At 43.0% G+C, this 11,945-nt stretch overlaps 1 protein-coding gene across 1 annotated transcript; it reads right to left on the bottom strand.

Annotated features, from left to right (window-relative positions):
• Window positions 1-1,202: 1,202 nt before the first annotated feature.
• Window positions 1,203-11,139, bottom strand: IFNAR2 (interferon alpha and beta receptor subunit 2). Its single transcript, XM_081002831.1, has 9 exons — window positions 10,840-11,139; window positions 8,667-8,768; window positions 8,013-8,054; window positions 7,743-7,860; window positions 6,471-6,643; window positions 5,594-5,736; window positions 4,669-4,831; window positions 4,311-4,432; window positions 1,203-4,029 (listed from the first exon to the last, which is right to left on the bottom strand). Exons 2-9 carry the CDS (start codon window positions 8,707-8,709, stop codon window positions 3,310-3,312), a joined length of 1,524 nt encoding a protein of 507 aa, XP_080858957.1. The 5' UTR covers window positions 8,710-8,768; window positions 10,840-11,139; the 3' UTR covers window positions 1,203-3,309.
• Between the last annotated feature and the right edge of the window lie 806 nt (window positions 11,140-11,945).

The raw sequence follows: 11,945 nt of genomic DNA, 5'->3' as shown, positions 1-11,945 counted from the left end.
TGCACCATCCCTACCATCATCAAGGGCAGCCCCACTTAGAAGGTATGGCAGTAGCAGAGAGGAGGTCTCTTGACCATGGGCAACTGAGGCGAGACTACCAGGTCTGTGAATGGACATAGCTGGAGTGCGGTACAAATAAATTATTATTCTTCACAAATCAGTCTATGCTGGACGTAAGTACTCCAAATAGGACTCCATTGGCAGACTGAAATTCAGGAATACTCCCAGACTAGGCACCTGTTCCTTCAAGGGGATCAGTTAGCTATTTTACTACCTGATCTAAGGTGTGATGTGCTGAGAAGAGGAAGCTGAATTCTAGATTTCTCCCCCAAATATGTTGACTCTTCACAAACATCTGCCATAGTTGCAAATGGGAAGCAGTACAGTCTAATAATATGTGTGCAACCACAGCAATGATGGGGAACCATAGGTCACGCAGATGTTGTTTACTCCAACTTTCATTAGTCTGAACCAGAGCTCTCCAGAGCTACAGGAAACAACCTGCTGGGCCTTAGGAAATCTTACTGGCCACTCATAATGGCTCTTCCTGCTGTAAGTTGATATAGAAGATATAAATTATTCTGTATTTTAGAAAGATGGTGATATCAAATGACACTTTTAGGTGCTAACTACTCTTTATATTGAAATGCATAGTTAAGCCACAGAGATGTCTTTATGTTTTTTAAAAAGGAACCTCGTGGCTCAGGAGCAATTTAGAATGGACATTTAATAGTTAAGCTCCCTCACCTACACGTTTGAAAGTGAAGTGCAGTTTGAGAGGCTAACATTACACGATTGCACTGCTGTTGGGAATCTGATATAAGATGCACACTCAGTGCAAGTGTGTGGATCTTGCTCGCAGTACCAGACACCACACAGAAGCAGACTAAGGTCCAAATCTTTTTACTGTTGTAGAAGTAAATAAGCTTAGCAAACAGCCCTGGATAAAAGTTATACACAGAAAAGGAAGTTCCAGCTTGTAGGCTTTTCAGATACGGGTAGCTCAGTTGGTTAGAGCGTGGTGCTGAGAACACCAAGGTTGTGGGTTCGATTCCCGTAAGGGACAACTGCATATTCTTGCACTGCAGGGGGTTGGACTAGATGATGTCAGTGTTTGTAAAAAGCAAAAAAGGAGGAAAGGGTTCTGACCTCCCTTTGTCTCCTCAGTCTCCTTGTCGCCACAAAAAGAGTCCACGAGAATATCCTTGCAGAGTTTTATTCTTAAAAGTCTTTGTGCAAAACACGACTGAATAACTATACACACCAGCACTAACCAACCAACCCAAACACCAGCCTCAGCAAACTAACATTTCTCACTCTATATATACAACTTGGTGCAGGCCGCTGAGTCATGCTGACCCAGCTTTATTTGCATTAAAGAAACAGCGGCCATTTTAGCCGTGACAGATGATCCTCAGGGTCCCTTCATATTCTATGATTCTATATACAAAATATCAACATTCCTCTAACACCAACTAACCAAGACTGAACTAGCTGGCATACATTAATCACAAATATAGTCAGGGCTCTGAGCCATTTGACCTTGCAACTGGCTCATTTGACCTTGCACCTGTGATTTACCTCACCCACGGGGTGATTTATGCTCATGAAGGAAATTAACCCCTTCCTACGTCCAGCCACTCCAACAATTGCTACAATCAGATTCTCTGCAATGAGAAACTGATCAAAGATTATCCCAGTGTGACAGACAGTAAAGAGGTCAAGTATATTAGCATCTCTCTTTGCCACCTCTCTAATTAGAACACTGGAGTCTTTGCAACGCAAAAAATCACAGAGCCAGTTTAAAGCCTGCCAACAATCTGAGGGTGAGGGAATGCTTCATACTGATAGAAAAACACACAAAGGTATGAATTGGATCACAAGGCACAATGAACGCATTCCCTAGCATAAGTTCACATATAGTCTATCTGAAGGCCCTGAACCCTCCAGTTCTCTGAATAAACAGGCATAATGAGTTACAACCCTCAGGGTCTTAGGCTATGTATTACAGATAACAGGAAATCCATTCACAGTCAATTAATTACCAGCGAAGTGCTTCACCATGGTCAACAACACTTGATGATCAAGTGGCACAGCTGATCAACTGTGATCGACAAATCCAACCTCAAGACGGAGGTTATTTAGAATGAACATAGAACAGGATCGGAAGATATTGCGATGCATGTTTGCAATTACAGTGGTACCTTGGGTTACATACGGTTCAGGTTACATACGCTTCAGGTTCCAGACTCCACTAACCCAGGAATAGTACCTCAGGTTAAGAACTTTGCTTCAGGATGAGAAGAGAAATTGTGCTCTGGCAGCACGGCGGCAGCGGGAGGCCCCATTAGCTAAAGTGGTGCTTCAGGTTAAGAACAGACCTCCAGAACAAATTAAGTACTTAACCAGAGGTACCACTGTAATTCTATTCTAGAAACACAAAAGGCTGGATTTATTTTCCAGCTTTCACAAATGGTTGTCTCAGGAGTCAGTCAGCAGTAAGTCACACTGTGCAAGCTGGAGTTAACTCTTTATTAGCAAAAACACAATCTGTACAGAAGTGCCTGGCCTAATGAGTGCAGCAACTTATGCCTGGTAGGTTTGCGCCCATAAAGCAGTTGCTGAGACTGAAGGTCCCCACCTACCCACAGCTACCTAAGTCCTCTCTTCTCCAGGATTCCCCCCCCCCCCCAAGCAATCAGAGGCTATGTCTGTGCATCACCAATCTCTCCGCTGCACTTTTCATGCCCCTTCTGGTTCTAGGAGACAAGGGGAAGGGGAGCTTGTTGCAGTAGAAGAAAACACCAGGGAGCCTTCATCAGCCTGACTCATCTCTGTCTCTTGGCCTCTCTCCTCCCACCCTCCTGCTTCAGTCTCTGCCTCTGATTCTGGACTTCCCTCTACCACAGACTCTGCAGGCTCACTAAGCCCTGTTAGCTTGTGACACCTCTTCTCTGTCTTCTCCTTCTGACCACTCATTGTCCTCCCACCACCACTCCCTGGCCTCTGAGCCTTCTTCCCTTGGTGGTCCCCCAGCTGGTTCCTCCCATCATTTCTCTGCATCCAACCAGGCCATGACAGATTGTGGGTACTCAGTTATACTGGAAGCAGACTAGTAAGTGGCTTGCCCCCCGTTAAAAAAAAAAGTGAACAGAAAATGATAGTAATGCTGTGGGAATTCACAACAGTGCTGCATTTTCATATGTACTTGTACAATACTGATAGCATTAGACAGAAGATCCCACCCAGTCCCTTGACATAGGAATATATATCGTACAGGAAGATGCTATTCTTTTATTCATCTTTGATTCATCTGCTCATGTATTCACCAACACAGTCCGTTTCTGAATCCGATGACTCACTTTCTCCAGACCCATTAGAATTTTGCCAGGAACAAGAGAGGTTAGGAATGTCAGAATTCTGCATTTCTAGCACATCAGTGATATGTTTCGGCTCGAATGCATCAGAAACACACAACTCTTTCAAGCCCACAGCCTTCTCTTGGCAAGAGCTTAGTGTTGCAGAAGCAGTCACATTTTTGCCAGATATTCCTAGCACCACAGTATTTAAGTTTACATTGGAACAGCTGCTGCACTCCAGGTCTGGCTCATTAGCAGAGTCCACTTCAGGAGAAGGATGAAATATTTGAATTGTTGGGCTTTCTTCTTTGCTAGTATCATTCTGAGGGTTTTCTGCTTCAGCATCTACGGGTTTAGGCATTTCACTTGTAGCAGATGAGCAGCCTATGAGCAGAAGGTTTTCTGTTTCCTCATCCTGGGGGTCAGCGATTTTACTTGTAGTGGATGAGCAGTCTAGGGACGGTGGCTCCTCCTGCGAGCAGGACTTTGAAGTCTGCCCCAAAAAACCACGTGCAGTATATAAATCATCATTTCCAGCAATGCTGTCACTGTCCTCTTCATCGGAATTGTATCCACATACTTTTTTTTTACTTTGTTGGCTGACCTGGACGGTGTGCACTTCTTCCGGTTCTGATTTAAAAAGGGAATAGTCTAATTTTGGTGTGATGCTCTGAAAAGAAAAACAATTTTGAAATTTACAGATTACAGAGGAGAGAGAGGCAGAGAGGGCAAACTTTCAGATCACCTGACCCTATGTAACTGGCATTGACCCTGGGACTGACCGTTAGGTCTTTTGAACAATGAATGTTTCATGAAAAGACGACGATAGAAAATAAATATAAATAAATAAAATTAAATAAATAAAAATAAATAAAATTCTATATACATACATACAGTAGAGCTTATTAAGCTATTTATCTTAAAAAAAGAATCCGTCTCAAGGCTACATACCAAGACTCTTGGCCATTTCCTCCATCTTAAGCAAATAACACCGGCTTTATACAGGACAAATAGAGTGAGTACTACTGTCAATGACATTAATATACCCAACAACGCTGGTAATATAATATGAACTGTAAGATAAAAAGAACATGATTAAAGAACAGTGAATATGGGGGCTATTGTGAAACACTCTGGTTTTATTGGGCACACAGAGCACTAGATAACCAAAATTCATAATATTTTTTTAAAAACCATTACTTGAAATACTAAAAGCAATAATCTATTATTAGTTTTTTTTTTTAATTAAGAAAATAATAATTTTAAATTAATTCTCTGCAACCCCTCCCCACCCCTTAATTCATTATACCTGATATATTATTGGAGCTGAGGATAAGGCATTTGGGGACAGACGGAGCGCACTGATTATTTAGACTTGTTCTCACATCAACAGCAATACAATAATTTGTATTGAAACTCAAATCTCCAATGACAGTGTGGAAACTCTCTTGTCTGGTTGTATTGATAACACGCTAGAAAAGAAGAAGAAAAAGATTGACAATTGAGTATGTCATACAAAGGACAAATGCAAATATGAGGGCTGATGAAACACACTTGACTGTTACGTGGAAAGTCTCACCTTTCCATGAGGTCAAGACACAACCTTGCACACTCTTTTGCAGTCAAAGCCCAGCATCTGTAGTATGGGGGGATAATTACACTAGCCTATGTCATGGGCTATTGTAAGGATACCTATGAAAATGTTTCCTAAAGTGCTCTGGAAATACAAAAAGCTATATATAAGTAAGATTATCATTTATGTTCATCTGCTAAATATTTGCCTTACCAATTCTTCTTGCAGCAACAGTACAAAGGCACAGCAATACCAACATAGCCTCCAACCTTTGGACTCTGCTGGTTTAGCTGTTGCTATGCCCAATCCTCAAGTACTGGCATGGGAAGTGGTCTACCCTATTAATCCAAAACATCTCAATCCAGCAATTCCTGCTGGCATTCCAAAACATATACAGCCCTTCTGGTCTATCTCAATGTCAACAGCCACTGAAAGGGCAAAACATGGGGAGCTGCCCACTCCATTGAAGTGAATGGGTGAAACCCACCCAGACAGGAACTCTAGGCCTGCCTTGGAGGATAGACAGGGCTATGGATCAGGAAGCAGAACCATTAAGTTTGGATATACCTGAACTAGAAACAGAAATAGCAGCTTTCTTACAGATGAAGTGAATTAATTTTGATACTGTCTACCATTTCCCTTTTAATCATAAGCAACCAACCTTTTCCTTGACATTGTCTCTTATCACTGTGACCGTATAATCAAGCTCTTGATATACATGAAGTAACGAGGCTGAAAGTTTCACTGTCACATTTGCGCAGCTTGGACAAGCAGAAATCTCAAACTGGGGTGGTGTTAGGCATGCTGTTGAACAAAGAAAGGAAGAAAAGAAGGAATCAATGTGATTGGGAAGCTCTGCCCTAGAGAAATTAATAAAATTACAATCCAATGCACTACTAACGTGGACATAAGATCTCAAATGAAATGATACAACGTTCTCCCAGGTATGCTTCTTTCAGATTGAAGGCTAAATATGTATGGCGGGGGTTCTACTGATTGGAAATTTCCCCAAACTGACCTTTAAACCTCTTAACTTGTTGGCCTTCAGCCTTCTTTGATCCTCATTTCTGCTCCCGAAAGTCTGCTCTGAATATGGCACCTAGTCCTGAGTTCTGATCTTAGTGGGGTGTAGTTTGCCATTCATTCCATTGAAAAGCAAGAGGATGCCCATAGAGAGCTGGAGATAAAGCTTGTCAGGACCACGAGACCTCTTGGCACTTAAAAAAGGATGATATAAATAACTGAAAATAATACACTGAAGAAGGAGCGAGTCTTGGGGGTTTGGGGAGCTAGAATTGCATGAGGTTGCTGGTGCCAGGGCTCTGCCAGCTGGAAGCCTCAGCAGCATCAATTGAAACAAGTAGAAGCAGGGCAGGGCAGTGACAGCTTTGGAGCCTGCTGGGAGATGACGTAGTGGGGGTTGACAACTGGCCTCTACCTTCTGTCTTGGCTAGTGTGAAATCTGTGTGGTTGGATCTAGGACTTATAGGAAGCATAAGGCATGTGCTTCAAACATAAATAAGGAGCAAATTACTTACTGTCAGCATATGGACTGAATGAAGTATCTGAAGAATGCACTCCGTCTTCTGTGACCTGCTCCACTACAATTTTGTATGACTCGTAGGGATCTGTAAACTCTTTTGTCAAGTTACAGAATGAACGTGTGATATTGGAACACTCCGTGACAATCTTCATGTTTGGTGTTGGATAACTTTAAATGGAAACAAGGAGGAGCCAATGAACATTCAGTACTTCCTAACTAGATATAAAGCAGCAATTCAAAAGCATCACATGAAAGTTGTCCAGAATTCCGGAGTGAGATCAAGCATATATTTACTCACCCTCATCCCCTAATTTGATATGAAGTGTCCCATTCTGTGAGAAGGATGTCAGTGCAAAAGTACATTTGGTGGCTTTTCAAATATATGCTTATTTTTCATGTGTAGTCTGTTTCTGAGATTCACCCCCTTTTCGTTGTTGAGAATAACTAGGCTTTTTTAGCAACTATAGCTAATCTACCATGTTTTATTGCTTTTTTAGTCCATGTGTCAATGTGAGGAGCCAAAGGAAGCAGGACTGAGGAGGAAATGCTTCCTTTGGACTCCTCTACTGCCACCTCCAGTAATGAGAAAAGGACAGAGGGCTGTATTTGTGGATGGGGAGAGTGAGCGAGATGGCTTTCAGGTCTGTGGGAAGGCAGTGCAGAAGAAACGGTGGTGTACCTAGGGTCCCTTGTGCCCTTGGCAAGGAGATGTATTGGTGCCTCCGAAGCCAAGAGAAACCATGGACCAGAAAGTCAAAGTTTGCTTTTCATCACCAGTGACTTCCTCCATGGCCACTGGGACTGCTCTGCTGTGTCTCCCTCGCCTCCTCTGCAGTCAGTCAGTCAATCCATCTCTCTGCCTTCTTACCTCCCTCTGCTTACTGCTTTCCCATCCAGCCACTCTGAGCCAGAGTGTATCTCCCTGGCCCAAGGCCCTTGACAGGGGCCAACCTAGCCAACTGCAAGGTATACCCCTGGAAAGAGGGCAACTCTTCTCTTAGAATGCAGATAACTCAATATTTATCCAGTTTATGGGTGCATATCCCCAGCCAATACAAAAGTCATGATAAAGTGGAATGCAGTCTGCAAAATCACATGCCATATCAAATTTGTTCGTGTTTAATCTTCCAGATAACGCTTTGTTTCTGTTCTTCATATAACAGGAACATAACTAGATACACCTATGCCAATAATGATCTTGCACCATATCAGTCATTCACAATCATTTACAAAACGTGGGAATGTATTTTAGAAAAAGGATAGATACCTTCTCGTTCTATACATCACATTGTAGCAGGGAGTCCCTGTATTATTTCCAGATTCCCACATCAATATGTACTCAAAATCCCGTGGCTCTATTTTCAACTTGAGTTGAACCGAGGTTTCTTGTGGTGGCGAAAAAGAACAGTTGTAAGTACTGGTGAGTACGAGGTTTGCCAATCATACGTGATGAAATAGCTGTGCATTTTGCTCCTCGTAAGCAACAAAATACAACGTGAACCAGGCAGGAAATGTTAAGAAGTTTAAAAATACTTACCAAGTAAACTGCACAGAGCAGAGATCAGAGCACTGATGTACACTATAAATTAAAACAATAAATATATGAAATTTTAAAGTATCTGTTCAATGTAGAAAACGCTCTTGAAACTGTTTGTATGCAGAGTGGAATGTACTTCCTGGGAAAAGCACAACAGCTGAGATTTGTGGCTTTCACAAGTTTTGGAGAAGTTTGATAATGTGTGTTAAGTCAGGGGACCTTGGGCAGGGCAACCAATCACTTCTAGGGTATGTTCTACAGTCATATCTTGGGTTAAATATGCTTCAGGTTGAGCGTTTTCAGGTTGCACTCCCCGGCGACCCGGAAGCAAAGGAACAGGTTACTTCCGGGTTTCGCCACTTGCGCACGTGCAGATGCTCAAAATGACGTCAAAATGCTGTTTTAAAATGCTTAACTTTGGGTGCATGTTTTCAGCTCCTTTAGCAGCTAAGCAAAAGTCTGTTTCCCTTATCTTAAGAGACTCAGGGACTCTAAGCATAATTTCATTTATTTATAAAAGCTGTCTTCTTTCCAGCCTGGCAGTTTGAGACTAGAAACTAGTTGAGGATCAAATTTATTTGGCAAAGAAGAAGGCAGCTGAGACAAGAAGAAAAAGAAGGGCGTGCTGTTAAATTCTTTCTAGATTTAACTCACCAAGTTTGTAGAAATGCAGTGGTCCCATGAAAAATGTCATCATAGTTTAAAATAACATCCTATGTGGTGGTCTCTACAGGTGGGTAAGCGCTGATGTGACTCCTGCATGTATACCAAACAATTTTTTTTTCAAAATCCCAGAGAAAACAGTGATTCCAAAAGGATAACATGAAACGTTCTTCCAAACTGTCATTTAATATGGGTGGCATCCATTAATTATCTTTTGCCCATATGATACTCGGTCCCAAATCATTTCTTTCCCTCTCCTTCTGGATCTTGTCAGTGAAGGAAAAAACAAGGCAGACCCCCCCCCAAAGAAAATGAAAGAAAGAAAGAAAGAAAGAAAGAAAGAAAGAAAGAAACCCCTTTGTGTGGGTGACAGAAGAGGCTAAGGTACTGAAAAAGGAAGCCTTAACCAATAATAATAGTCTTTATGAAACAATATTTATGCATCAGCCACTTAAGATTAAGGTTCTCTTGTCAAGGCAGGATTTTGTCACACTGGGGACATACAAGCCCCCCCCCCCCCCCGCATGGACTTGCTGCACTTCAGACTTTCTCAGGATTCGAAGTGCATTCAGCTGAACATGTGGGGATGTTTGGGGCAGGGATTGTGGGTGTGCCCCTGTTCCCTTCCCCCCTTTCAGCCCATGCACATTCAGTCAAAATGCCTGATTATGATTTCTGCTGCTCAGTCTCACACCCCTGAAGAATGTCGCCAACAACGCCCTTGGGGCACGCTTATTATTTGATTATTATCCATTTTTTTCCAGGACTGATTTCGGGTTTTGTTTCTTAGATGCTAAGCCACACACTTTCCAAAAAAGATGCCTTTCATTCTAATACAATACGTATGAGCTGCTTTGTAGTTTGGCCCTAACAATGAAGGCAACAAACACACTTAGTGGCGTTCTCGCCATCCAAACCTGTGCAAGTTGAGCTCGCTGGAGCCCACTGAAATAAACATTATTTAAAAACAGGGAAGGCTTTTGTAGGGCCTTAATGATGAACACTTTACTTATTATGTGGATTTTATACTGTGCTCTTCCGTTGGCGGTTATTTTAATGTGGGTATAACTGTAAACTGATTATTTTTATGTTTATGATTCTATTGATTTATTGGTTACTTATAGTCTGTATAAGATATTCTGTTTTTTAATGTTGAACGTTTTATTATGTTTTTGTATATGCTGTAATTCGCCCAGAGTGATTGGGGAAACCCAGCCAGATGGGTGGGAAATTATTATTATTATTATTAATTCAGGGTGGCTCACAACACTGAATATGCAATGTAAGACACAATACAGTGGTACCTTGGTTCTCAAACGCCTTGGTACTCCAACAACTTAGAACCCAAACACTGGAAACCCAGAAGTGTTCCGGTTTGCGAACCTTTTTCGGAAGTTGAACGCGCTCTGTTTTGATTGTTATGCTTCCGTTTTGAGTGTTACACTGAGGTCTGTCTGTTTTTGCTATTTATTTTGCGTTTTTGTTTTTGCAGCTCTTTTGGGGGATTTTGTGACTGTGTGGAACCCACTTCAGCTGCTGACTGATTGATCCTGTGACTGCAGTACACTGTTTATTGCTCTCATTTTATCTCGTTAGATGGTCAAATTCATGTCAAACTGCTGTTTTAGGGGTTGTTTTTAAAAGTCTGGAACAGATTAATCCATTTTGCATTCCTTTCTATGGGAAAGTGCGCCTCGGTTTCAGAACGCTTTGGTTTCGAAACGGACTTCGGGAACAGATTAAGTTTGAGAACCAAGGTACTACTGTACAGAAATATGCAATTAAAGTAGCCTAAAAACACTTTAAACACAAGCCAGCAGCCATATATAACCAGCATCGCTCAGGAGATCAGCCCGTTGATTTCAGCGGCTATTTCCTTCGGGAAGGCGGCGCTAGACGACGCATGAGCGCCGCCATCCCTCGCTAACTTCCTTCCCTCCTTCCCCTTCCTCGCCAGCCTGCAAGGCCCGATCTGTGCGAGGGTCGGCGGAGGAGCCCGGCTTGTCCCGGCCTCCACCGCCTCGCCGAGAAGCTCCAGGCTGCGCGGGGGACCCGCCGAGGCGCAGCCCCAGCCCGACCCCGCCAGCCTCGCTTCCCCCGCGGACACTGGGGCGCCTTCGAAGGCGGGCAGGCAGGCAGCGCTCCCGCCCCACCAGCAGCTCACCTGGCCGCGCCCGAGCGCTCGGCCGCTGCTCTCATCCCCGCCGCTTGCGCCGCTGCAGCGGCCGAGCCCTCGAGGCTCTCCTCCAGGCGGACGCCATGTCGCTCGCTCGGCAGCCGAGGCGCCTCCGCCGGATCCGAAAGCGAAAGTCACGCAGGGCGGGCGGGGAGGCTTATCTGGTCTGCGCCGCAAGTGGCCGGGCTCGAGGAGGGCGAGGAAGGGGAATTCTAAATACGTACTCGAAAGAGCCCCGTCTCTTCCCCTTATTATGGAAACAAGGTTAGCTTGGTGGCGCAGTTCCATCCGCGAGGAAAGAAACAAGGTTATCCATATAATGTATACACAACCAATGAAATAAATATATTTTTAATGCATTTTAATGTGGTGTTCTCGGGAGCGAACTTGCAAAACCAAGCATTGAGCGGATGGGAAATGAGAACAGGCGGCGAGTTCTGCACCGCAGCTGATCACGGTTGGATCGGAGTGTCAAAAGAGCTGGTTTTGCCAAACATATTGAGAAAATGTACAAATCGATAATCTCCAAATGCTTTTTTTAATAAACTCCACCATATATGGTGATTAAATTTACGTCTTGAGGTCTTCAAAAGTAGTTAAATGGGATGTACTAGATATCAGACTTGTGTCCCATATTGTGAAAAATGCAGGGTGAGATGTACATTTGCACCTGGCATTTGAACTTATACGTAAAATCAAACAGTCAAAAGTTCTCGACAAACGTTTGGACCATAGTTGGGAGCAAATGATAATCGTAAAATTATCATTTAACTAGTTACATCTGAGCAAACACTGATAGCAATTTATTTCCCTTCCGAAAAGTCACTTAGGGGCATAGCTGCGTATGATTTGGCCTTAAGAATTTGTTAATGGAAAATGATTCCCAAAGCCTGCTTGAGTGTGTTCTGGCCTGTAGGCGGTGCTGTTTCTCTAGGAACAAATTCTCAGAAAATGCTACATAATTCAACAACCAAGTCCTTAATGCATTCACACAATAAATTGTATTTGATTTATGTTGTTCTATATTTCGAAGTCCAAAATAGTCTGGGCTTCGGATACCTGAGGAATGCCTTCTATATACTGCACTCTCTTGA

The sequence above is a fragment of the Podarcis pityusensis genome (assembly GCF_964106645.2).
Source record: "Podarcis pityusensis genome assembly, chromosome: 4".
NCBI lineage: Eukaryota > Metazoa > Chordata > Lepidosauria > Squamata > Lacertidae > Podarcis > Podarcis pityusensis.
This window is presented reverse-complemented; position numbering and strand designations above follow the sequence as displayed.

Bases quoted from the DNA above. Each gene is read 5' to 3' on its own strand.
- IFNAR2 (XM_081002831.1), bottom strand. From the start codon at position 8,709: ATGATGACATTTTTCATGGGACCACTGCATTTCTACAAACTTG. The intron at 7,861-8,012 runs GTAAGTATTTTT...CGCCACCACAAG, and splicing joins TGCTCTGTGCAGTTTACTTG to AAACCTCGGTTCAACTCAAG. The intron at 6,644-7,742 runs GTATCTATCCTT...TTCCATTTAAAG, and splicing joins GTGATGTATAGAACGAGAAG to TTATCCAACACCAAACATGA.